Source organism: Gorilla gorilla, chromosome 2, assembly GCF_029281585.2.
Source record: "Gorilla gorilla gorilla isolate KB3781 chromosome 2, NHGRI_mGorGor1-v2.1_pri, whole genome shotgun sequence".
NCBI lineage: Eukaryota > Metazoa > Chordata > Mammalia > Primates > Hominidae > Gorilla > Gorilla gorilla.
Window position 1 is genome coordinate 210,956,867 of NC_086017.1, and position 26,335 is coordinate 210,983,201.

Sequence of the window (26,335 nt, forward strand, 5' to 3'; positions counted from 1 at the left end):
GAGTGAGACTCCATCTCAAAAAAAAAAGATAATAAAAATAATAATAAATATTTTTTTATAAAATACTATTTTGAAATTAGAAGAAAAAGCAAAAAATGAACAGTACCAGACTATTTTATGATTAAGAGTCAATAAACGGTAGAAACAAGAACAAATATTAGAAACTTTCATGGAAGACAGCATTTGTATCCTAAGGATGTACACAGGATTTGGATCACTGCCGGGCAGATGTTACAGGTTGGGAAGCAGAATGCACATGGCTTAGAGATGAGAATGATATGAGAGTGTTGATAGGACAAGAGGAAAACTCCCTTGCTGAAGTTGAAGTATTCTCATTGTGGAATTCTGGGAATTAAGTGTGGGCAGGAGGGTAGATGTACAGGTAGCAGCAGACATAACAGACTCAGGAAAGCTGAATCAAAATCCAGCAACAGGAAGAGCCAGGAAGAAACTGATCTGCAGAACACAAAGAGGGCTCAGGACTGCCACAGCCACACCTGGTACCAAGAAGTAAGAGCTACAATCAAAAGGATTAGATAAACGTCTGTTTCAGAAACAGACCCCAGCATTCCTCTCCCTCACTGCGAGCAGCTGGACCAGTTCGTTCCGAACCCAGCTGATATAGTTTGAGTATTTGTCCAACTCTTCTGTTGAAATATGATTCCCAGTGTTGGATGTGGGGCCTAGTGAGAGGTGTCTGGGTCATGGGGACGGATCCCTCATGAATAGCTTGGTGCCCTCCCCACAGGAATAAGTTCCCTGGAGATCTGCTTGTTCAAGAGGTCGGGAGCTCCCTCCTCTCTCGTTCCCACTCTATGTGATAAGCCTGCCCCCACTCTGCCTTCTGCCATGACTGTAAGCTTCCTGAGCCGTCACCAGAAGCCGATGACAGCACTTATGCTTCCTGTAGTCTGCAGAACTGTAAGCCAAAATTAACCTCTTTTCTTTATAAATTACCCAGCCTCAGATACTCCTTTACAGCAACGCAAAATGGACTAATACACCAGCATACTGGAGATTTATTTTTTGGAAAGGGTAAAACAGAGTTTTTCTGTTCTTGGGAAAACTAAGTACAGCAGAGAGCTGGGATGCCATCATGAAAATAAGGACTCGAAGTTTACAGGTTAAAGCATTCAAAATCGACTTCCTTCCTAGAACTCTGACAGTATATAAACTTAGGCAGGTCACTGGCAGTTTCTCTGACCAATCTGACCCGTCAAAAGGACGGACGTCAAAGGTTTTGTAGGGAAGGAGCCCCACAGTGAGACCACAGTCAACAAGCCCTATGTGTGTGCTCAGAGCTTCCAAACTGGCTTCCAGGCACTTTTCTTTTCTTTTTTTTTTTTTTGAGTCAGAGTCTCACTCTGTCGCCCAGGCTGTGGTACAATAGTGTCATCTCAGCTCACTGCAACCTCCACCTCCTGGGTTCAAGTGATTCTCATGCCTCAGCCTCCTGTGTAGCTGGAATTACAGGCGCCCACCACCACACCGGGCTAATTTTTGTATTTTTAGTAGATGAGGGGTTTCATCATGTTGGCCAGGCTGCTTTCAAACTCTTGACCTCAAGTGATCCGCCTGTCTCGGGCTCCCAAAGTGCTGTGATTACAGGTGTGAGCCACTGTGCCAGGCTCCAGTCACTTCTTGAATATGAACAGGCTGTTAATGATCACCAAACATAGAATCAACCCATTAAATTTTGGAATACTGGGGCTTGTGGCAGGTGAGGATGTGGTATGCGAAGTTAAAATTAAGAATTTACAGCTTCCAGAGAAGAAAGAAAAAAGATTCTGGCAATTGAAACTCAGAATGACACTGACAGTCAGCACACAAAGGAAAAATGCTTTCAGAATTCTGATGGAAAATAATTTTCTTTCTTTTTTTCCTGCACCCAATCATCCATTAGGAAAATAATTTTCAAAAATAAAGCTATACCCACCCAAGCTATTGAAGGATGGCAGAACACGCCACCCCAAAATGTGCTGTTTTGGCACGAAGGTTTCCAGCTAAAGGGACTTCAACACAGCAGACCCAGCAAGACTGTTCTGACATCCCCTTTCCTCCTGAAAGCAGAAGACACAACTCCCACATGAATAATACCCTTCCTTTTCCAGGAGAAAACAAACATTTTTATCACCAATACGGGGAGTCAAAGCCAAAGAATTTGGTATAAACAGACCTTCTTAAAATAATTCTTATCTTCCTTTAGCCTCCACATACATTTTACTTTTCTGTAACTGTCTCCCTTTGTTCAATGTAGTATAAAAGTATATAGGTTTTATACACTTCTTTGAGTTTTCATTTACTCATGTGGGCTCCTGTGTCATGTAAAACTTAGATTAAATAAATGTGTATGTTTTCCTCCTGTTCATCGGGCTTATGCCTATTTCATTCTCAGGCCTAGCTGAAGACCCTGAGGGCAGAGGTGAGGTCCCGCCTTCTCACGCTGTCAGCAAGCGTCACATCAAGGTGGAACCTAGCTGAGGGCCCTGAGGGCAGAGGTGAGGTCCCGCCTTCTCACGCTGTCAGCAAGCGGCACATCAAGGTGGAACCTAGCTGAGGGCCCTGAGGGCAGAGGTGAGGTCCCGCCTTCCCACTCTGTCAGCAGGTGTCACGGTGGAACCTTCCCACGCTGTCAGCAGGCGTCACGGTGGAACAGTGATGCTTTCAGACATGCAAGTCTCAACATTGTTCTCCGTCACATACTCCTCAAGTCTCCACTAGAAGATATGTTCCATTAAAATAAAAAAAATCCAAAAAAGAATATGACACAAAATCCATGAAGGAGGGGATCCAATATGAGAGAGACAGAGGGACCAGAGGGACCTCCAGGATGATCCTGACTCGAGATCCCAAGATGCCAGCTATGCTGCCAACATAAGGATTATATAGTCGAGATTAGCACAGGCCAGAAATGTCCAGAAGAGATTTCCTCAAGATGAAATGGATAGAATACCTCAGGTATCTGGTTCTACTGAAAGGAGATGAGCCCAACTGGGAGAAGAGCTTAGAACTGAATTAGTGCTAAATACAAAGAAAACTAATTGCATGAAAAAACAAGATCTTAAATCCAGAGAAAACGAAATACTGGGGAAAACGGGGAAGTAATGATCGCATGCTACCAGGCGCCACGTTTGCATAGTCCTGGTAATGTAAACAGTGAATACGTATTTATCCATAATCACCACTGGGAGGATGGGAAACAAGAAGTGTACGATGGGGAAAGACGAAGTGAACACAGCAAGAGGACAAGGCGAACCAACTAAATTCTTATTTTCCAAAGTCAACAGCTAACATTTGAAATTCAAACCTTATGAAAGAATAATATAAGCTTTTTAAAAATAAAAAAGCAGGCCAGGTGCAGTGGCTCACGCCTGTAATCCCAGCACTTTTGGAGGCCCAGGCAGGCAGACCACTTGAGGTCAGGATTTTGAGACCAGCCTGGCCAACATGGTGAAACCCTGTCTCTACTAAAAATAAAAAAAACCAGCTAGGCATGGTGGCGGGCGCCTATAATCCCAGCTACTTGGGAGGCTGAGGCAGGAGAATCACTTGAACCTGGGAAGCGGAGGTTGCAGTGAGCCGAGGGATCATGCCACCTGCACTCCAGCCTGGGAGACAGAACAAGAATCCATCTCAAAAAAGTAATAATAATAAAAAAAATAAGAAAGCAAATAGTAAGTCTCCCCTGACTCCTCCACCCCCAACAAAACAACAACTAAGAATTGAAAGTGAAGACTCTGGGAAGAAGTAATAAACATTAGGGAAGTAATAACAGAGGCTCTAGTTTTTTGTGTGTTTTTCTGTTTGTTTGTTTGTTTGTTTTTACATGTAGTCTCACTCCATTGCCCAGGCTGGAGTGCAGTGGTGCGATCTTGGCTCACTGCAACCTCCATCTCCCAGGTTCAAGCGATTCTCATGCCTCAGCCACCTGAATAGCTGGGATTACAGGCAGGCGGCCACCATGCCCGGCTAATTTTTGTATTTTTAGTAGAGACAGGGTTTCACCATGTTGCCTGGGCTGATCTCAAACTCCTGACCTCAAGTGTTAGCCTCAGCCAACCAAAGTGCTGGGATTATAGGCATGAGTCACAGTGCCTGGCCTGAGGCTGTAGTTTTTTGGAAGAAGACAACAAATTTGTTTCAAACTATTTGCATGTATAAGTTTGATCAAAACTAAAATTTTAAAAGGATCAACGTGGTCGTGGAAGTAAGATGAGAGGAGGGAAATTAGTTAGGAAACTGTCAAGTGATAATGGCTTGAACTATGAAGGTAAACCTAAAATAAAATAGATATAAGAGATTTCAATAGGAGAGTAATCTAAAGACTTGGTCTGTATTGATCCATCTTTATAGAACAGAGAGTAGAAAATGATCATTCTGGTTTCTAATTAGAGAGACTGGGACCAGTGCTGGAAGCAACACAGCCGAAATGCAGCGTTGTTGAGAGAGGGCTCCTAAACTGGATTTTGGAGGAACTGAATTCAGAATGATCAAAGTACAACCAAATGTACTTGAGACTTCCACAGCCAGTTCAGACATGGGGCTGGAATGATGTAAGATGATACTAAGAACGACTCTTTATTTAATACACAGCACAGAACAGTATGTGTAACTTGATACTATTGGTGTAAAAAATGAAACAAAAATATAAATTTGTGCCTGCACAGAGTTTATCTTTAGAAGGACACAAGAAACTGGTAATATTACTTCCCTCCGAAGGGAGAAGTGAGTGACTAAAAGACGGGGCTGGGAAAGGCTTTTCCTGTACCCTGTACATTCTTTTGCATCTTTTGAATTTTTCACCATGTGAATTGCTGACTTATTTAATCAATATATAAATTACTTAAAAATTTATATTAAAAGGTGCCATCAGCACAAAAGGTGATATGATAAGGTCCATGATCTCAGTTTCATCAGGGAAAAACATGTTAAGAACACAAAGGGTTGACATGAAAACACACGCTTAAAGGTCTCTTTTGTACAGAGATAATACAGTTTCCCTTTGAACTTTCACCTGAAGTATTTCATCCCACTTTTTATTTCATTTCTTCTTATTTATGTTAGTCTCAGCAATTATTTAGCCACAGATAGCCAATCTTTCACTTATAACAAAGTCCATTTCAACAACTCATTTATCTTATGGACGAATATCCTACAGGTGTCAAAGCCCACAGAATGTAGAACACCCAGAGTGAACCCTAATGTGAACATGGACTTCAGATGATGATGTCGGTTCATCGAAACACCCAGAGTGAACCCTAATGTGAACATGGACTTCGGATGATGATGTCGGTTCATCGAAAACACCCAGAGTGAACCCTAATGTGAACATGGACTTTGGATGATGATGTGGGTTCATCGATTGTACCAAAAATGCCTCTGTGGTACAGGATGCTGACGGTGCGGAAGGCCACGTGTGTGTGGAGCAGGGGTATATGGGAACTCTCTGTACCTTCCGCTTAAATTTGTTGTGAACCTAAAATTGCTCTAAAAAATAAAGTCTATTAATAATAATAAAAAAGAAACCTCAAAATAACACCAAAAACCCCTCAACAACAACAACAAAAAACCTAGTTTGGTAGTTCCTAAAAAAGCTAAACATAGAATTGCCATATGATACAGCAATTCTACTGCTGAGTAGACTGAAAACAGGGACTCAGACAGATACGCGGAAGCCAGTGTTCGCTGCAGCAAGACTCCAATAGCCAAGAGGTGGACGCAAACGACCTAAGTGTCCATCAACTGATTCAAAACGTGACAGATCCATACAATGGAGTGTTATTGAGACATAAAGGAACACCGTAAGGAATACTGTTCTGATACATGGCACAAGGTGGATGAACCCTGAGAATGCCACGCTAAGTAAAAGGAGTCAGGTACAAAAGGACAAACACGGTATGATTCTATTTATAAGGACTATCTAGATTAGGCAAATCCACAGAGAGAGGACGTAGAATAGAGGCTGTCAGGGCTGGGGGAGGAGGAAGAGGGAGGGATTGTTTAGTGAGTACAGAGTTTCAGAGACGCTCAGTGGCAATGTGCACGACAACGTGAATGTATTTAGTGCCACTTAACTGTACACGTAAAAACAGTTAAAATGGAAATGTTTGTGTTATATATATTTTGCCACAATTTTAAGAAAAAAAAGCTCAGTGATCCCTCCCTTTCTCCTTTCCCCTTCCTCAAAAGCAATTACGTCTAAAGCCGTTAAGTGAGGCAAGGTAGGTGATCTGTTTGGAGGGGTGGGGGAGGTGTGTGACCGGGAGGTCACGCAGAGTTGGCCGGGTGACGAGGGTAATGGGAGTGGGAGAAAGTGGACGGGATGTGGATAGATCAGATGAGTAAACATGCTGAGATGACAGCAGCTGGACTTCTCACTGTTGGTGAAGGAAGTACACATATGAAAAGGTGGAAAACTAAAATAAATGCTTTGGTATCAGACAAGGTCTCCAACTGATGGAATCAAACCAACCTTACTGATGCGAACTCATGGTTACTTACACACACACACACGCACTCACAGGAGAGTGTACTGATATGTATACATATATTTCCTACCTTACTAAGAGGGCCTGATGAGCTGGTATTCCCAATTCCCAAATGTTATTATCAATGACAATCAACAGTATAATTACCACCCAGATCTTAGTCTCTAAACACCACACTCCACTAAAAGCAATGAACAGTGCAATTACCACCCAGATCTTAGTCTCTAACACCACACACTCCATCAAAAGCAACCAACAGTATAATTAGCGCCCAGATCTTAGTCTCTAAACACCACACTCCATTAAAAGTAACTAGGGGTCTTTGGAGAAATGGTTAATTCCACGTCAGGGGTAGACAAAGAACAAAGTGAGCTTAGAATATCTTGTTACAGAAAGAAAAGAAATATTTGGCCAGGAGTGGTGGCTCATGCTATAATCCCAGCACTTTGGGAGGCTGAGGCAGGAGGATCAGTTTAGGCCAGGAGTTTGAGACCAGCCTGGTCAATTTTTGTACTAAAAATACAAAAATTAGCTGGGTATGGTGGCGCACGCCTGTGATTCCAGCTGTGCAGGAGGCTGAGGCACAAGAATCTCTGGAACCGGGAGGTGGAGGTTGCAGTGAGCTGAGATTGCACCACTGCACTCCAGCCTGGGTGACAGAGTAAGACCCTGTCTCAAAAGAGAAAAAATGAAAAAAAGAGTTAATTTTACATAAATTGTATGGTATGTAAAATATATCTTGATAGTGCTATTACCAGGTCAGGCAAAGTGGCTCATGTCTGCAGTCCCAGCACTTTGGGAGGCTAAGGCAGGTGAATCACATGAACCCAGGAGTTCAAGACCAGCCTGAGTAGCATGGCAAAAGCCTGTCTCTACAAAAAATAAGAAAAATCAGCCAGGTGTGGTGGTGTGCACCTGTAGTCCCAGCTTCTCAGATGGCTGAGGTGGGAGAATCGCCTGAGCCTGGGAGTTCGTGGCTGCAGTGAGCATGATCACACCATTGTTTCTAGCCTGGGTGACAGAGCAAAACCCTGTCTCAAAAAAAAAAAACAGAAAAGAAAAAAAGCAGTTACCAAAAAAAAAGTTAATTTGATAAGTAACTAATGATAAGAGTTATTAAATTTCCAGTTATAAAGGTCCGTTTAGCTCTTGCAGCTGAAATGGCACAGGAATGCTTATTCTGCATTTCTCAGGCTTACGCTGTCCTCCCTGACATCCATCTGTAGGGTGCAGAAGATTCATTCCGTTGGATGCTCCTAAGTCACAGAATGGCTACATCTTTATAAGTCCTTAATAAGGTGATGTCATATAATATCAGATGTGCAAATAAGATAATTAAGAAAATAGTAGGCGAGGCATGGCGGCCGCCATCTATAATCCCAGCACTTTGGGAGGCCAAGGCAAGAGGATTGCTTGGGCCCCGAAGTTCTAATCTAGCCTGGGCGACATAGTGAGACCTCTTCTCTACAAAAAATCAAACACTTAGGCGGGTGTGTGGTGCACACTGTAGTCCCAGCTCCTCAGGAGGCTGAGGTGGGAAGGTCGCTTGAACCCAGGAGGTAGAGGATACAGTGAGCCGTGACTGCAGCAGCACTCCAGCCTAGCTGAGAGAGCAAGACCTTGTCTCAAAAAAAAGAAAAAGAAAAAGGAAAAAAAATTGTAGTTTGCCCTTTTTGGATTTCTAATTACAAAGGAAAAAACACCCTATTATTAATCAGCAACTGATTTATTAATTCTTTTTTATTTTTTTAGAGACAGGGTCTCGCTTTGTTGCCTAGGATGGTCTCGAATCCTGGGCTCAAGCAACCCTCCTGGCTCAGCCTCCCAAAGTGCTGGGATTACAGGCGTGAGCCACCACGTCCAGCCTGATTTACTAATTCTTATAACCCATGAGGTCCTCAGACCTTTTGAAATAAAATTGACATGTTTTCCACTACAAAGTAATATTTGCTCAAGAACAAAATTACCTATTTACCATTACTTCCTCAGAATATATGCCCAGAAGTAACATTACAGTAATTACATATATATTTTTAAGAGGCACTTTTTCTAAAGAAATGACAATATTTTCATAAAACATAAGCATCCAAACTAATATTTACATAAACAAGATAAAGTATTGATCAGTAAATTAATGACATAAAATATGAAAATATAATTTAAAATATAAAACCATAAAAGAGATAAAATCACATAATATTTGGCACAACTAATAACAAACATAAGCTTACCTGATAGCATCCGCTTCCCCAGTCTGGGTAACTCAGCTTCCTCTCACACTTCTCCATAACGAATGCTGATTTCTGAATTAGACAAACGGAATGAGGTCCATACTTTTCAGCACCATAGTTCTTAAAAATTTCTGAGGCAAAGAAGAAAAGTCTCCTTAAAAATTGACTTTTGGCTCAAAGAACAAGAAACTGAACCATTCCATTTTTATGATTAAAAGTTGCTTTAAAAATCAGACATGTTTCATGGAAATTTTAAATTTAAAAAATTAGGGTAGGCTGGGCACGGTGGCTCACGCCTGTAATCCCAGCACTTTGGGAGGCTGAGGCGGGTGGATCACGAGGTCAGGAGATGGAGACCATCCTGGCTAACACGGTGAAACCCCGTCTCTACTAAAAATACAAAAAATTAGCAGGGTGTGGTGGCGGCGCCTGTAGTCCCAGCTACTCGGGAGGCTGAGGCAGGAGAATGACGTGAACCCGGGAGGCGGAGCTTGCAGTGAGCCGAGATCGCGCCACGGCACTCCAGCCTGGGAGACAGAGCGAGACTCCATCTCAAAAAAAAAAAAAAAATTAGGATCCACAGGATTCCAAACTCACACTAGGTTCTTAATAAAGGAATTAATGGGAGAAAATTACTGCATCAGACACAAGGGAGTAAAACTGGGCCCAACGTTTCCTAGGTTAAATCTATAGAAGAAGTAGCACTAAGAATCATTAGACCACGAGATACCAAGACAAAATCATCTTCGCTGGTGGCCTAAACAGGAGGCGCCTCCAAATTACTCAGGACAGGATGAGGCCAAGCGATTCATATAATGCAGACTTTGGGGGCTGTTGCAACATTTGAAAACTTCCTTATATCTTCAACTTGTGCCACCTCCTGGAAGTCCATAAAGATTAGGCTGGTGCAGAAGTAATTGAGGTTTTCGCATTACTTTAACGGCAAAACCACAATTACTCTTCCACCAACCTAGTAAGATGCTGATCTAATCTCACATTCAGCACAAACCTGCAGAGGAATGAAAGGCCTCTAATGGACAAAGGGACAAAGCTCTTAAACCCGAGCAGTAATTTGCTCTCTTTAGACTCTTTACAATAAGTTTTCTTTGGGGAAGTAGAGAGTTCAATTAGCCCATTTTAAAATATTATAAAGATAAGTGTTTTATGTCAGTTTTGATAAATCTGAATTATATAAGCTAAAAAATGCAAATTAGAATAAAACAGAATTCTTTACTTCTTTTGAGTATCAGAGTCTTTCAAAACTATAGTGATCAGTGTCTAAAATGGGGTTCAGGGCTGGATGTGGTGGCTCAAGCCTATAATTTCACCACTTTGGGAGGCCAAGGAGGAAGGACCGCTTGAGGCCAGGAGTTTGAGGCCAGTCTGGGTAACATAGCAAGCCTCATCTCTACAAAAATTTTTAAAAATTAGGTGTGGAGGTGCATGCCTGTAGTCCTGGCTCCGGGGAGTCTGAGGCAGGAGAATCACTTGAGCCCAGGAGTTACAGGTTACAGTGAGCTATGATGGTGTCACTGCACTCCAACTTGGGTGACAGAGTGAGACCTTGTCTCTAAAAATAATAATAATACTAATAAAACAGAATTCAGCAAACTGCAACCCTCAGGCCAAATCCTGGCACATTCATTCACGTACATACTGTCTGTAACTGCTTTCAGACGGTAACGGCTGAGCTGAATCAGAAAGCTAGAGACCTTATGACCCACAAAGCCCCAGATATTTATAATTTTCCCCATTAACAAAAAACGTTTGCCAGTTCCAGCTCTAAAACAATAACATGTGATAGTACATCTCTGGCAAATCCATAACTGACAGATCTGTGCATTTCTTTTGCTTTAATACGGAACTGCTGAGTGGTTATAAGTTGTTAGGATATTTATTTATTTATTATTTTTATGTGACATGGGGTCTCACTGTTGCCCAGGCTGGAGTGCAGTGGCATGATCGCGACTCACTGCAAACTCCGCCTCCTGGGCTGCTCAAGCAATCCTCTGGCCTCGTTCTCCTCCATAGCTGGGACCACAGGTGTGCACCATCACACCTGGCTAATTTTTTGTATTTTTGATACAGACAGGGTTTCACTATGTTGCTCTGCTGGCCTCAAACTTCTGAGCTCAAGCAATTCACCTGCCTTGGCCTCCCAAAGTGCTGCGATTACAGGCGTGAGCCACTGCGCCTGGCCAGGACATTTATTAAATAGATGAATGATGGGGAAAAATGACTGCAGGAATCCAGTTACATCTGCCAAGTTTAAGAGTAAAAGGTAAGAATACAAAAATTTAGAATGTAAATGCCTTAGTCTGTAATAAAGTATGGAATGGGGTGGGGGTTTGCAGACTAGGTTAAAACTTCCGATGAACACAGAGAGAAAAACTACTTACTGCTCTTTCTTACATCAGATGTGAGAACATTTCTGTTTACAAAGGTAATTAGTATGAGCTGTAACTATTATTGCAGAATACCCAATTGCCATACTGTTTATTCCTTTGATATCTTGTTCATTTATATGTATTAAGAAGAAACAAATAATATGGTGGTATATCTTACTGGCCATGAGACAAGAACATTGTTTTGCTATCTGAAGAGTGACATGTTGCTTCTATCTTACATAAAATGCACATTCCCCACGAGAGGAAAAAGCAGCTTATCTGAGGTATTTTAATAAAAAGAGGATGGCATTGGAGGATCTTGCACTGACACAAATTAACTATATCACTTAGTATCTATCCGCCTATCTGGGAAATACAGTAATATCTTCCTTATGTTTCTCATCATGTTTTCAGAAGAATAAAATGTTAAGAATGAAAGTGCTTTGCAAATGGAAAGTGCCGTGCAGCTAGAAGGTATGACCAAAATATAGCGTGTGTGCATGCGTACGCGAATAATCCCTTCGATGGGTCAGGCACAATTGTAAGTACTTACTACATTAATTCATTTAATTCTCACAACTCTCTAAGTATTGCCTCCATCATACAGATGAAGAAACAGGCAGAGAAAAGTTAAGTCACTTCTTACATACGGATAGCAGCTGAACTATGAAGCAAATTCAGACAGTCCTGCTCTAGGGTCTGTGCCCTTAACCACGATTCTATATTGCTAATACATAATTTTAATATGTATATAATACTTCATTTCACTAGCCGACTAACCTGGTTGATTTTCCAATATTCTACAATCTGAGCTGCGCTGATATTCACCACTTAAATGCCAACTGAATTCCTGACTGAAAGGGCAGTAGTCAGCAATTTCCACGGAGCCACCATAATAAGGCAAATCTTCTGCAGGTATTCCACTGAGTTCATCAAAGTACTGCAGAAAAAATATTGGGAAGACAAGAAAGTAAGAAACATTCTGTATAAAATTGAGGAAGTGCACAGGCAATTTCTCACAATCCTTTAATGCCACATAACACAAGATACTAATGTACCTTTCTTCATCAATGGCATCAAATAAAGAACACAGTAATAAACCACCAGAGGAGTAGTTAAAGGTTGCTATAGTTTTACAAATAAGCAAGGTAAGTAAATGAGTCTTAAGTTATATATCATAATGTTAAATTAGACTAATGTTTTAACAGCATGTAGTTTTAATTACACTGAGCAAAAAGAAGTTTTAAGGGTTGACAAAACACAGAACTAATGCATAAAGTTACATTTTAAATAAATTTTTCAAGAGTTTTTAGGAGGCAGTTTATACGTTGTTTTGACAAACTTGAAAAAATTAAAATCTGAGAAAATAAATGAGATCATATATATAAAATACTTTGAATACCAAAGGTACAAGGCACCAGATAAATTTTATTGTTCCTTTTTTTTAAAATTAATTTTATGGCCGGGCATGGTGGATCACGCCTGTAATCCCAGCACTTTGGGAGGCTGATGTGGGCGGATCACCTGAGGTCAGGAGTTCAAAAAAAAAAAAAAAACAAAAAACAAAAATTAGCTGGTGTGGTGGTGCACACCTGTAGTCCCAGCTACTTGAGAAGCTGCGGCAGGAGAATAGTTTGAACCTGGGAGGCAGAGGTTGAAGTGAGCCGAGATTGCACCACTGCACTCCAGCCTGGTGACACAGCAAGACTCCATCTCCAAAAATAAATAAATAAAAATAAAATAATTGTATGTGTTTTCACACCCCTGGATGCACCAGATGAATTTTTAAAGATGTCACATTTTCCACCAACTTATTGAGTTATATCACTATGCCTATGAATATATTTACTATTTTATGGTATCTGAAGCATTCAGTGAGCTCATAAATATGTGTAGGAAGCTTAAAATTCAGCAGCTTTATTTTAAATTAGCTTCTGAGACATCATTTCTGACAAAAGGTTCCTTTATAAATGGCAGGTAAAGTTGAGGCTTTTTAAAGATAGCTTTGGCAACAAGAAACTTAAAGGTCATGGCCAGGCATATGGTGGCTCACGCCTGTAATCCCAACACTTTGGGAGGCTGAGGCGGAAAGATCACATGAGGTCAGGAGTTTGAGACCAGCCTGGCCAACATGGTGAAGCCCTGTCTCTATTAGAAATACAAAAAGTAGCCAGACATGTTGGCTCACACCTGTAATCCCAGCGCTTTGGGAGGCCGAGGCAGATGGATCACTTGAGGCCAGGAGTTCAAGACCAGCTTGGGCAACATGGCAAAACCCCAACTCTACTAAAAATATGAAAATTAGCCAGGCATGGTGGCTTGCAGCTGTAAACCCAGCTACTCGGGAGGCTGAGGCACAAGAATCGCTTGAATCTGGAAAGGGGAGGCTGCAGTGAGCTGAGATCTCACCACTGCACTCCAGCCTGGGCGATAGAGTGAGACTCTGTCTCGGAAAAAAAGATAAAAGATAAAAAGAAACATAAAGGTCAAATCAGAGATCCAGACAAGATATGTGGGACCATTTCCTTAATCTTTCAGATCCCATGAATCAAATCTTTTCCAAAGCAGGGTTTCCAAGTCTTCTAATTAACTGGATTAGAGTACTTAAGTTATTTTCTTTAAAGATTTTTTATTCTGTGTAAATTAGAGGAATTTAAATAGCAAGGCTTTGGAAACAATTAGAAAACATAAACAGGTAAAAACAGATCAAATATTCAAATTATTCTTGCCATTATTATAAGACACTGCTAGATTTTAACTAAGTGCTATCAATTAGGACATTAGTTGTAAAGAAATGGAAGCATTATTACATTTTTTTCTAACCTACAGAAAACAAACAAGGCCTTATAAATGAAGAAACTTAAGAGAATTTACTCTTTTAGTTAAAATGGAGACCACTTTTGAAAAGCTGATTCCTGAAACTGTGCCCCAGCCCCATTTTACCTGGTATTCCTGCGGTAAAGGCTTAGGGAACTTCTGCAAATTACACACGGCAACTGCTCTCTGGTCCTGTCTGCAAGTTAGCTGCAGTGGGTTACTTCTGAGCGTGTCACAGTAAGGGCTCAGCATCTGTCTCCTGCAAACAAAGAGAAGTACCATGGTATCAAACTTTAAAGAAAATACTGCAAGTCCATTATACAGCCAACAAATGGAATTCCAGATCCTGGCCTGAAAATACAAACCTTCATAATTAACAAATGGGATTCTCGGAAAGAGATGGAGGCAATGTCCCCTCTGCCCTGCAGCTACAAAGAGTGGAATTTTCTCTGCTCAATAATCTGACAGTTTGTTTAATTGACCACCTTCACCAGACAATCTTATTTTCCTGTGCAAAATAAAGATTGTGTGAATATTCCTAATTGTTACCAACTTGTTCTGTCCGTTAAATGTAATCTTGAAAGTATAATTTGAAAAAAGGGCATGTAAATTATCAAAAGATATCAGAGTCTGTTGCACTGTCTTGCAAAAATAACCTTCAAACAAACCTGTAATTCTTAGCAGTCATCAAACTGACAGTTGACGATATAAAAATTATATTAATATCACAATAGCAGCTTCATAGATAAAATCTCAGTATTCCTAAATAATAGAAATCCTATTAATACTGGTCTACCAAATTGTAATCGAATTGTTGACAATTTTCCTCTTCCTCCACATATTTCTTAAGGAAAAAAAAGCCTGTATTAAATATTTCTTATTTTAAGGAAAATTGATGACTTGTCTTATTTAAATGAACATGGTGTCTCAGCATACATCTTTAGGGAGTTACAGCTTCCTAAGATGAAACACATAAAATACTTGCCACAGTCTTCAGCAAATGGGAAGCAGCACGGCGCAACAGGAAAGCAAAGGTTTTGAAGTCGTCACACAGGTCTGGGTTCAAACACCAGCACCAGCCACACTTCTGTGGAATTTACTTAACTTTCCTCAGCTTCAACCACAAAGCACTCAGTGCCTGGCACATGCAGGCTACTTGATAAATGTGATTTCCGCTGTTTATACCATTTTCGTAAAATCTTCATATAAGGCAATATTTTAACTTCCCATGATAAAGCTTCCAATGAATACGGAAGCTCATGTTCCAATAGTTCTTACTCAGTTACTTTCTTGATACCATGAAAGTCATTTCTGTTTTTTGTCTAAAACCAAAAGCCATATTATATTTACTTTAAATTATATAAAATGAGTTTTGGCTAAATGAATAAAGAGGAAAAAAGAAGTTAAAAGTTAGTGATTTTAAACATTCCAAAGTTAGAGCTGTCTAAGATTCATGGCTTACAAATTCCAGAGAAGCACTGTCAAAGAGAGCGGGAAAAGGTGTACATCTGTGCTGCCCAATATGGTAGCCACTAATCATGTATGTCACTTCAAAGGTGGCTAGTTAACTGAGGAACTTATTTATTTATTTATTTTGAGACAGAGTCTTGCTCTGTCGCCAGGCTGGAGTGCAGTAGTGCGATCTCGGCTCACTGCAAGCTCCACCTCCCGGGTTCAAGCAATTCTCCTGCCTCAGCCTCCCAAGTAGCTCAGACTACAGGTGTGTGCCACTACACCCAGCTAATTTTTGTATTTTTAGTAGAGACCGGGTTTCATCATCTTGGCCAGGATGGTCTCAATCTCTGGACCTCGTGATCTCCCACATCTGCCTCCCAAAGTGCTGGGATTACGGTCACGGGCCACCATGCCCGGCCCTGAGGAACTAAATTTTAAATGGTATTTAACTTTAATTTAAATATAAGTTTAACTACATGTGGCTAATGGTACCATATTAGACACTATAGCTCTAGAGCCAATATTAACACCAAATGAGCTAGGCAGAGGAGTTGGGCGATTTATCAGTTTTAGTTGCTTCGAACATAGAAAGAACCTTATTTTAAGTAGGTGTAGATTCAAGTGATTCAAAGAAGTATGGCTCTGCCTACGCTCACTCAACCAATCCCTTCTCACCCTGGTTTCCCAACAATGGAGAAGAGTCACAAATGACGAAGCCCAGAAGTGCTCGAGAACAGCCACACTGGAATCTCTAACATACATACAGGCAGACTGGGTCTGGGAGAAGAGTCACAATTGACGAAGCCCAGAAGTTAAGCATCAGCCCCTGTGCTCAAGAACAGCCACACTGGAATCTCTAACATACATACAGGAGGACTGGGTCTGTGATGTCAGAAGATGGCTTCTATCCTGTAAATGATTCTGAACTTCAATGCCTCACAAGTGGGACATTTGAATGACTGTGACAGGGGTCAGCAAACTCAACTCTTGGGTCAAATCCTGACCGCAACCTGTTTTTTTTTTCCTTGTCGATTTTTTGTTTTTGAGACAGGGTTTCGTTGCCCAGGCTGGAGTGCAGTGGCACAACCATTGCTCACTGCAGCCTTGATCTTCTTGGCTCAAGCAATCCTCCCACCTCAGCCTCCCAAGCAAGTGGGACTATAAGCATGTGCCACCATGCTCATTTACTTTCTGTAGAGATGGGGAAGATGACAGGAACATGGCCATGCCCATTTGTTTTGCCTCTTGCTGTATAAAAGTAGAGGTAAGTAGTTGTGACAGAGACTGTAATAACCCTCAAAACCTAAAATATTTACTATTTGGACTTCAAAAAAAAACCTTGCTGACAGTGGCTTAAGAATCAAAGGACAGGAGAGAATTCAGGGGACCCACAGTTTTAGTTTTTAAGAATAAAGAAGTAGAAGTCCCTTCTGTTTCTGGTCTTAGGTGATGTTATAATTGGGACCAAAAGGGGAATAAACAGAGTTGCAACTGTTAACAGAAAAGTGAACAAATAAAAACTTCCCTAAGCTCTTGCAGCTGCAGTGTGAGTTACATACTTCCTCTGACACACCAGAACAGTGGTTCCCAAACTCCATTACACATAAAATCACTTGGGAATTTATTAAAACAAACTCACACAATGCCAGTGCCCGGCTCTTAGCACAGTCATGACTTAATTAGTAACCGGGGTATGGAGAGTTTTTCAAGTTCTGTAGACGATTTTCATAAGCAGCAAAATTTGAGAACTGGCAGGTCAAGCTGTAGTGCAGGGGTAACAAGTTGGGGACACCCAGAGTGGTTGCCGGTACTTCCGGCTACTGCCTATTATCTTCACATTAGGGTTACAACTCAGAGGTCAGACTCCTTAGTAGAAACTACAAGTAATTTAAATTGCTTCATGGCCTAATCTGGGTGAGAAAAGATGAGAATAGTATTTCCTTTTCCTTTTTTTTTTTTTGTTTTTGCAACAGGGTCTTGCTGTCACCCACACTGGAGTGCAGTGGCATGCTCACAGCTCACCACAGCTGTGACCTCCTGGGCTCAAGGGATCCTCTCACCACAGCCCCCAAGTAGCTGGGACTGCAGGGCCATGCCACCAAGCCAGCCTAATCTTTTTACTTTGTAGAGATCGGGTCATGTTGCCCAGTCTGGTCTCAAACTCCTGGGCTCAAGCCATCTTCCCTCTTCCCAAACTGCTGGGATTACAGGTATGAGCCACCACACCACACCCGGCCCACCTGGGGAATTTTTTTTTTTAAATATAAAAATAGAAATATAAGTACCACTTCTAATTCCTGGAAGATGGACTAGATGTGCTTTTCTCTATTCCTCCTTCTAAGTACAACTAAAAACCCAGACACTGTAAATTAAAGAAACAAAAGAAGACTCTGAAGGGTGGAGAGAACTCAGACTAGTTAGGGGACTCTGAAGGGTACAGAGAAGTCAGACTAGTTAGGGGACTCTGAAGGGTACAGAGAAGTCAGACTAGTTAGGGGACTCTGAAGGGTGGAGGGAAGTCAGACTAGTTAGGTGACTCTGAAGGGTACAGAGAAGTCAGACTAGTTAGGGGACTCTGAAGGGTGGAGGGAAGTCAGACTAGTTAGGGGACTCTGAAGGGTGGAGAGAAGTCAGACTAGTTAGGGGACTCTGAAGGGTGGAGAGAAGTCAGACTAGTTAGGGGACTCTGAAGGGTGCAGAGAAGTCAGACTAGTTAGGGGACTCTGAAGGGTGGAGGGAAGTCAGACTAGTTAGGGGACTCTGAAGGGTGGAGAGAAGTCAGACTAGTTAGGGGACTCTGAAGGGTGGAGGGAAGTCAGACTAGTTAGGGGACTCTGAAGGGTGGAGAGAAGTCAGACTAGTTAGGGGACTCTGAAGGGTGGAGGGAAGTCAGACTAGTTAGGGGACTCTGAAGGGTGGAGGGAAGTCAGACTAGTTAGGGGACTCTGAAGGGTGCAGAGAAGTCAGACTAGTTAGGGGACTCTGAAGGGTGGAGAGAAGTCAGACTAGTTAGGGGACTCTGAAGGGTGGAGAGAAGTCAGACTACTTAGGGGACTCTGAAGGGTGGAGAGAAGTCAGACTAGTTAGGGGACTCTGAAGGGTACAGAGAAGTCAGACTAGTTAGGGGACTCTGAAGGGTGGAGAGAAGTCAGACTAGTTAGGGGACTCTGAAGGGTGGAGAGAAGTCAGACTACTTAGGGGACTCTGAAGGGTGGAGAGAAGTCAGACTAGTTAGGGGACTCTGAAGGGTACAGAGAAGTCAGACTAGTTAGGGGACTCTGAAGGGTACAGAGAAGTCAGACTAGTTAGGGGACTCTGAAGGGTACAGAGAAGTCAGACTAGTTAGGGGACTCTGAAGGGTACAGAGAAGTCAGACTAGTTAGGGGACTCTGAAGGGTGCAGGGAAGTCAGACTAGTTAGGGGACTCTGAAGGGTACAGAGAAGTCAGACTAGTTAGGGGACTCTGAACGGTGGAGGGAAGTCAGACTAGTTAGGGGACTCTGAAGGGTGGAGAGAAGTCAGACTAGTTAGGGGACTCTGAAGGGTAGAGGGAAGTCAGACTAGTTAGGGGACTCTGAAGGGTGGAGAGAAGTCAGACTAGTTAGGGGACTCTGAACGGTGGAGAGAAGTCAGACTAGTTAGGGGACTCTGAAGGGTACAGAGAAGTCAGACTAGTTAGGGGACTCTGAAGGGTGGAGGGAAGTCAGACTAGTTAGGGGGCTCTGAAGGGTGGAGGGAAGTCAGACTAGTTAGGGGGCTCTGAAGGGTGGAGGGAAGTCAGACTACTTAGGGGACTCTGAAGGGTACAGAGAAGTCAGACTAGTTAGGGGACTCTGAAGGGTACAGAGAAGTCAGACTAGTTAGGGGACTCTGAAGGGTGGAGGGAAGTCAGACTAGTTAGGGGACTCTTAAGGGTGGAGAGAAGTCAGACTAGTTAGCGGACTCTGAAGGGTACAGAGAAGTCAGACTAGTTAGGGGACTCTTAAGGGTGGAGAGAAGTCAGACTAGTTAGGGGACTCTGAAGGGTACAGAGAAGTCAGACTAGTTAGCGGACTCTGAAGGGTACAGAGAAGTCAGACTAGTTAGCGGACTCTGAAGGGTACAGAGAAGTCAGACTAGTTAGGGGACTCTTAAGGGTGGAGAGAAGTCAGACTAGTTAGGGGACTCTGAAGGGTACAGAGAAGTCAGACTAGTTAGAGACTTCAGGACTCAAAGACTGATATGGTGGTGAATTCTCTCAACAACTGATAGACCAACTAGGCAGGAAATCAGCAAGGATATAGAAGAACTTAACATCATCAACCAACAGGATGTAATTGACATTTATGCAACACTTCACCCAACGTCCGAATGTACATTCTTTTCAAGTGCCCATGAAATGCACATCAAGATTGGCTGGGCACGGTGGCTCACGCCTGTAATCCCAACACATTGGGAAGCCAGGGCAGGCGGATCAGCTGAGGTCAGGAGTTCAAGACCAGCCTGGTCAACAGAATGAAACCCCGTCTCTACTACAAATAAAAAAATTAGCCGGGCATGGTGGTGGGTGCCTGTAGTCCCAGCTACCTGGAAGGCTGAGGCAGGAGAAGAGCTTGAACTCGGCACCAGAGGCTGCAGTGAGCCGAGATTGCACCACTGCACTCCAGCCTGGGTGGCAGAGTGAAACTCCATCTCGAAAAAATTTAAAAAATAAAAAAACACTTTTTGATGGGGTTGTTTGTTTTTTTCTTGTAAATTTGTTTGAGTTCATTGTAGATTCTGGATATTAGCCCTTTTTCAGATGAGTAGATTGCAAAAATTTTCTCCCATTCTGTAGGTTGCCTGTTCACTCTGATGGTAGTTTCTTTTTCTGTGCAGAAGCTCTTTAGTTTAATTAGATCCCATTTGTCAATTTTGGCTTTTGTTGCCATTGCTTTTGGTGTACCATCTCACACCAGTTAGAATGGCGATCATTAAGAAGTCAGGAAACAACAGGTGCTGGAGAGGATGTGGAGAAATAGGAACACTTTTACACTGTTGGTGGGACTGTAAACTAGTTCAACCATTGTGGAAGTCAGTGTGGCGATTCCTCAGGGATCTAGAACTAGAAATACCATTTGACCCAGCCATCCCATTACTGGGTATATACCCAAAGGACTATAAATCATGCTGCTATAAAGACACATGCACACGTATGTTTATTGCGGCACTATTCACAATAGCAAAGACTTGGAAGCAACCCAAATGTCCAACAATGATAGACTGGATTAAGAAAATGTGGCACATATACACCATGGAATACTATGCAGCCATAAAAAATGATGAGTTCATGTCCTTTGTAGGGACATGGATGAAGCTGGAAACCATCATTCTCAGCAAACTACTGCAAGGACAAAAAAACAAACACCGCATGTTCTCACTCATAGGTGGGAATTGAACAATGAGAACACATGGACACAGGAAGGGGAACATCACACACCAGGACCTGTTGTGGGGTCGGGGGAGTGGGGAGGGATAGCATTAGGAGATATACCTAATGCTAAATGACGAGTTAATGGGTGCAGCACACCAACATGGCACATGTATACATATGTAACAAACCTGCACGTTGTGCACATGTACCCTAAAACTTAAAGTATAATAATAAAAAAAAATAAAAAATTTATATCAAGATAAGACCATATCTTGGGCCATAAAACAAACCTGAACAAATTTAAAAGAACTCAAATCATACAGCATATATTCTCCAAATACAATTCAACAACAAAAAATAACAGAAAAATTTCCAAATATTTGTATACTAAACAACACACTTCTAAATAATCCATGGGTCAAAGAAGAATCTCAAAGAAAAATTTTTAAAAATACATTGAACTGAATGAAAATAAAAATATAACATACTGGAATTTGTGAGACAAAGCTAAAGAAATGCTGAGAGGAAAATTTATAGCAACAAATAGCTACATTAGAAACAGGAAATATCTCAAATCAATAATCTCAAGACACATGCACACGTATGTTTATTGCGGCATTATTCACAATAGCAAAGACTTGGAACCAACCCAAATGTCCAACAATGATAGACTGGATTAAGAAAATGTGGCACATATACACCATGGAATACTATGCAGCCATAAAAAATGATGAGTTCATGTCCTTTGTAGGGACATGGATGAAACTGGAAACCATCATTCTCAGTAAACTATCACAAGAACAAAAAACCAAACACCGCATATTCTCACTCATAGGTGGGAATTGAACAATGAGATCACATGGACACAGGAAGGGGAATATCACACTCTGGGGACTGTTGTGAGGTGGGGGGAGGGGGGAGGGATAGCATTGGGAGATATACCTAATGCTAGATGACGAGTTAGTGGGTGCAGCACACCAGAATGGCACATGTATACATATGTAACTAACCTGCACAATGTGCACATGTACCCTAAAACTTAAAGTATAATAAAAAAAAAATTAAAAAAAAAAAAAAAAAAAAGAAGAGAAAAATAGGCCAGGCACAGTGGCTCACGACTATAATCCCAGCACTTTGGGAGGCCGAGGTGGGCCGATTGCTAGAGCCCAGGAGTTCAAGACTAGCCTGAGCAATACAGTGAAACCCCGCCTCTACAAAAATACAAAAATTTAGCTGGGTGTGGTGGTGTGTGCCTGTAGTCCCAGCTACTCGAAAGGCTGAGGAGAAAGGTTTGCTTGAGCCCAGGAGGTCAAGGCTGCAGTGAGCCTCATGATCGCACCCATTATACTCAAGCCTGGGCAACAGACCTTGTCTTTAAAAATAAAACAAAACAAAAAAAGCTGGGCATGGTGACTCACACCTGTCATCCCAGCACTTTGGGAGGCCAAGGCATGCAGATCACTTGAGGTCAGGAGTTCAAGACCAGCCTGGCCAACATGGTGAAATCCCTACTAAAAAATACAAAATTAGCGGGGTGTGGTGGTGTGCACCTTTAGTCCCAGCTACTTGGGAGGCTGAGGCAGGAGAATTGTTTGAACCCAGGAGGCGGAGGCTGCAGTGAGCCAAGACTGTGCCACTGCACTCCAGCCTGGGCAACAGAGTGAGACTCCATCTAAAAAAATCATCATCATCATAATAATTAAATAAATAAACCAAAAACAAGCAGTGGGAAGGATATAGCAGGGAGCAGAAATCAATGAATTTGAAAACAAAAAAACAATAGAAGACATCAACAATACAAAAAGCTCGTTCTTTAAGATCAGTAAAATTGGCAAACCTCTAGAAAAAGATAAAGAGAACATGCAAAATTACCAATATCAGGACTGAAAAGATATATCACAACAGACCCCATAGGATGGATATCCCATCCTCCATGATGAGATTATTTCACAGTGTATGCCTATATCAAAATATCTCATTTACCCCATAAATATATACACCTAGTATGTACCAACAAAAATTACAAATTAAAACAGACCCTACAGATGTCAAAAGAATAATAATGGAATACTACAAAAAACCCTATACACATAAACTTGATAACTTAGACAAAATGAACCAATTCCTCAAAAAACATGTTACCACAATTCATGCACTATGAAACAGATGATAAGAATAGCCCTGTAACTATTAAAGAAGTTTAATTCACAATAATTCACAATTTTAAGACTTCCAAAAGAGAAATCTCCAGGCCCAGATGTTTCACTGGAGAATGCTACGAAACACTTAGAGAAGAATTAACACCAATTTTATACAATCTCTTCCAGAAAAATAGAAAAGGAGGAAAAACTTCCTAGTTCATTTTATAAAGCTAGTATTACTCTGATACAAAAACTAGACAAAGATGGTACAAAAAAGAACTTTTTTCTTTTCAAAGAAAATGATCAGAGATAAGAGAGGAATTACAAAATGATAAAGGAATCAGTACTCTATGAAAATATAACAATCCTAAACATGTGTGCACCTAACTATAAAGTGTCAAAATATGTAAGTCAAAATGGATAGAACTGCAAGATGAAATAGATGAATCCATTATTATCAATGCAGATTTGAATATCCATTTCTCAGAACTGGACAGATGCAGCAGGCAGAAAATCAGGAAGGACATAGTTGAGTTCAACAGCACCATTAACAAACTGGATATAGCAGACTCTACAGACTACTTCAACCAAAAACAGCAGACAACAGATTTTTTTCAAGCTTACACAGTGCATTCACCAAGACAGACCACATTCTGGGCCATGAAACACACCTTAACAAATGTAAAAGAGAAATCATACCATGTTCTGCTCTCTTGCAACAATGGAATTAAACTAGAAATCAGTAACAGAAAGATAGCTGGAACATCTCAAAATAGCTGGAAATTAAACAAAGCACTTTTAAATTATACAGTGGTCAAAGAAGAAATCTCAAGAGAAAGTTAAAAATATTTTGAACTCGAAGTGACACAAGAGTTTTGAATTAAAAGAAAGAGAAAAATATTTTGAACTGAATCAAAATAAAAATAAAACATGATAAACACCTCATCATATACTGGGATTTATTCTTCAGAGTATTATATAAATCATTTATTTATGTAGAGATGCCCAGGATGGAGTGCAGTGGTGCAGTCATAGCTCACTGCAGCCTTGAGCTTCTGGGCTCAAGTGATCCTCCTGCTTCAGCCTTCTGAGTAGCTGGGACTACAGGCATGTGCCACCATGCCCACCTCATTTTTGTATTTTGTTGTAGAGATGGGCTTTCGCCATGTTGTCCAGGCTAGTCTTGAACTCCTGGGCTCAAGCAATCAGCCTGCCTCAGCCTCCCAAAGTGCTAGGATTACAAGTGTAAGCCACCATGTCTGGCCATAAATAATAATTTAAATCAAGTCAATATTAAGTATGACAGGAGAGCCCATTATTTGCTCATTTAGTAATAATTATTATGTATTTCATAAATTTCTTCTATTATTTTTTAAATCTCTCTTACTGGAAGGATATACCTGTTTTTCAAAATGTGTCAGATTTGAAAAAGATCAAGTTTAACTGACATAATATAATTGTTCTGAGAGCCATACTGATTAATTAAAGGTAAAATAATTGGGGAAAAAAGAGAAAACTCCAGATCTATATTCATCATAAATATAGAAACAAAAATCCACAACAAAATAATAGTACATAGAATTCAGCAACATACAGAAATAATTATAAGCCATGACCAAGTGGGGTTTACTCCAGGAATGCAAGGGTGATTTAATATTTGAAAATCAACCAATGAAATCCACCATATTAACAGGTGAAAAAAATCACTTGATTATGCATAGCAACTACAGTAGAAAGAGCATTTGACAGAAGGCAATATCCATTCATGATTAAAGCTCTCAGAAACACAGGGATAGACAGCTACTTTCTCAACTTGATAAAGAACATGTATAAAAAATCTGCAGCTAACATTATATTTCATAATGAAAGACTGAATGTTTTCTCCCATGTTTATGGATTGGAAAACTCAACACAGTAAAAATGTCAATTCTCCTCAAACTGACACACAGGGTTAATGCAGCTCCTAGCAAAATCCCTGCAAGTCTTTTGGCAGATACAGACGAGATAATTGTAAAACGTAGATGGAAATGCAAAGGAACCAAAACAGCCAGAACAATTTTAAAATAGTGGAAAGAATCAGTCTACCCAATTTCAAGACTTATTAAATAATTACAGTAATTAAGGACTGTGTGTTATTGGTGAAGGCATAGACACATGGATCACTAGAACAGAACGGAAAACACAGAAACAGATAGAAACAGATCACCACAAATACACCCAACTGATGGTTTCTGCCAAAGGCACAAAAGCAATTCCATGAAGGAAAGATAGCCTTTTCAACAAATGGTGCTAAAGCAATTGCCTATCCGTACACAAAGAAACAAACCTTGATCTAAGTCTCCCAGCTTATACAAAACTTAACTCAAATGAATCATGGACTTAAATGTAAAGTGTAAACTACAAAGCTTTTGAAAAAAACATAAGAAAACTTTCAAGATCTAGAGCTTGGCAAACACTTCTTAGACTTGACATCAAAGACACAGTAAGAGGACAAACTGATATTCTGGACTCCGTCAAAACTAAAAACATTTGCCCTACAAAAGCCCCTGTTAAAAGGACAAAAAGACAAGCTATGAACTGGGAGAAAATATTTGCAAACCACATATCTGACAAAGGACTACTACCCAAAATACCCAAAATACATGAAGAACTCTCAAAACTCAACAGTAAAAAACAATCCAATTAAAAAATTGGCTTAAGAGTGGCTCACGCCTATAATCCCAGCACTTTGGGAGGCTGAGGCAGGTGGATCACGAGGTCAGGAGTTCCAGACCAGCCTGGCCAACATGGTAAAACCCCATCTCTACTAAAAATTCAAAAATTAGCCAGACATAGTGGTACGTGCCTGTAGTCCCAGCTACTCTGGAGGCTGAGGCAAAAGAATTGCTTGAACCTGAGAGGCAGAGGTTACAGTGAGCCAAGATCGCGCCACTGTACTCCAGCCTGGGTGACGGAGCAAAACTCCATCTCAGAAAAAAAAAAAAAAAAAGACAAAGAGACAATTTGCCAAAGAGGATATATTATCAGTGAGTAAGCACATGAAAAGAGGTTCAACATCATTAGCCGTTAGGGAAACACAAATTAAAACCAAAATAAAATATCACTACGCTCCTATCAGAATCGATTAAACAAAAAATTGTGACAACGCCAAATGCTGGCAAAGATGTGGAGAAACTATATCACTTACACGTCACTGTCAGGAATTAAAAAGTTTGGCATTTTCTTACAAAACTAAACCTGTAATTACTTAATGAGCCGGTAACTGCATTCCTGGCACTTTTCCTGGAGAAATAAAGATATATGTTCACACATAAACCTGTACATAAATGTTCATAGCAACTTCATTCATAATAGCCCAAAACTGGAAACAATCCAGATGTCCTTCAAAGTGTGAATGTTTAAACAAACTGTGGTGTATCATACT

At 41.0% G+C, this 26,335-nt stretch overlaps 1 protein-coding gene across 11 annotated transcripts in view; it reads right to left on the reverse strand.

Annotated features, from left to right (window-relative positions):
- Nucleotides 1–26,335, reverse strand: part of LMLN (leishmanolysin like peptidase) — an 85,604-nt gene that overhangs the window by 12,256 nt on the left and 47,013 nt on the right. For all 11 annotated transcript variants that reach the window (XR_010133086.1, XR_010133085.1, XR_008678426.2 and 8 more), the window contains 3 exons: nucleotides 14,050–14,182; nucleotides 11,887–12,046; nucleotides 8,720–8,850 (listed from right to left, as the gene is read on the reverse strand). Coding sequence is in view for 7 of the 11 variants with exons in the window: in XM_031013434.3 (XP_030869294.3) it covers nucleotides 8,720–8,850; nucleotides 11,887–12,046; nucleotides 14,050–14,182 (424 nt within the window). In the remaining 4 variants the exon portion in view is untranslated. The remainder of the gene's footprint in view (nucleotides 1–8,719; nucleotides 8,851–11,886; nucleotides 12,047–14,049; nucleotides 14,183–26,335) is intronic.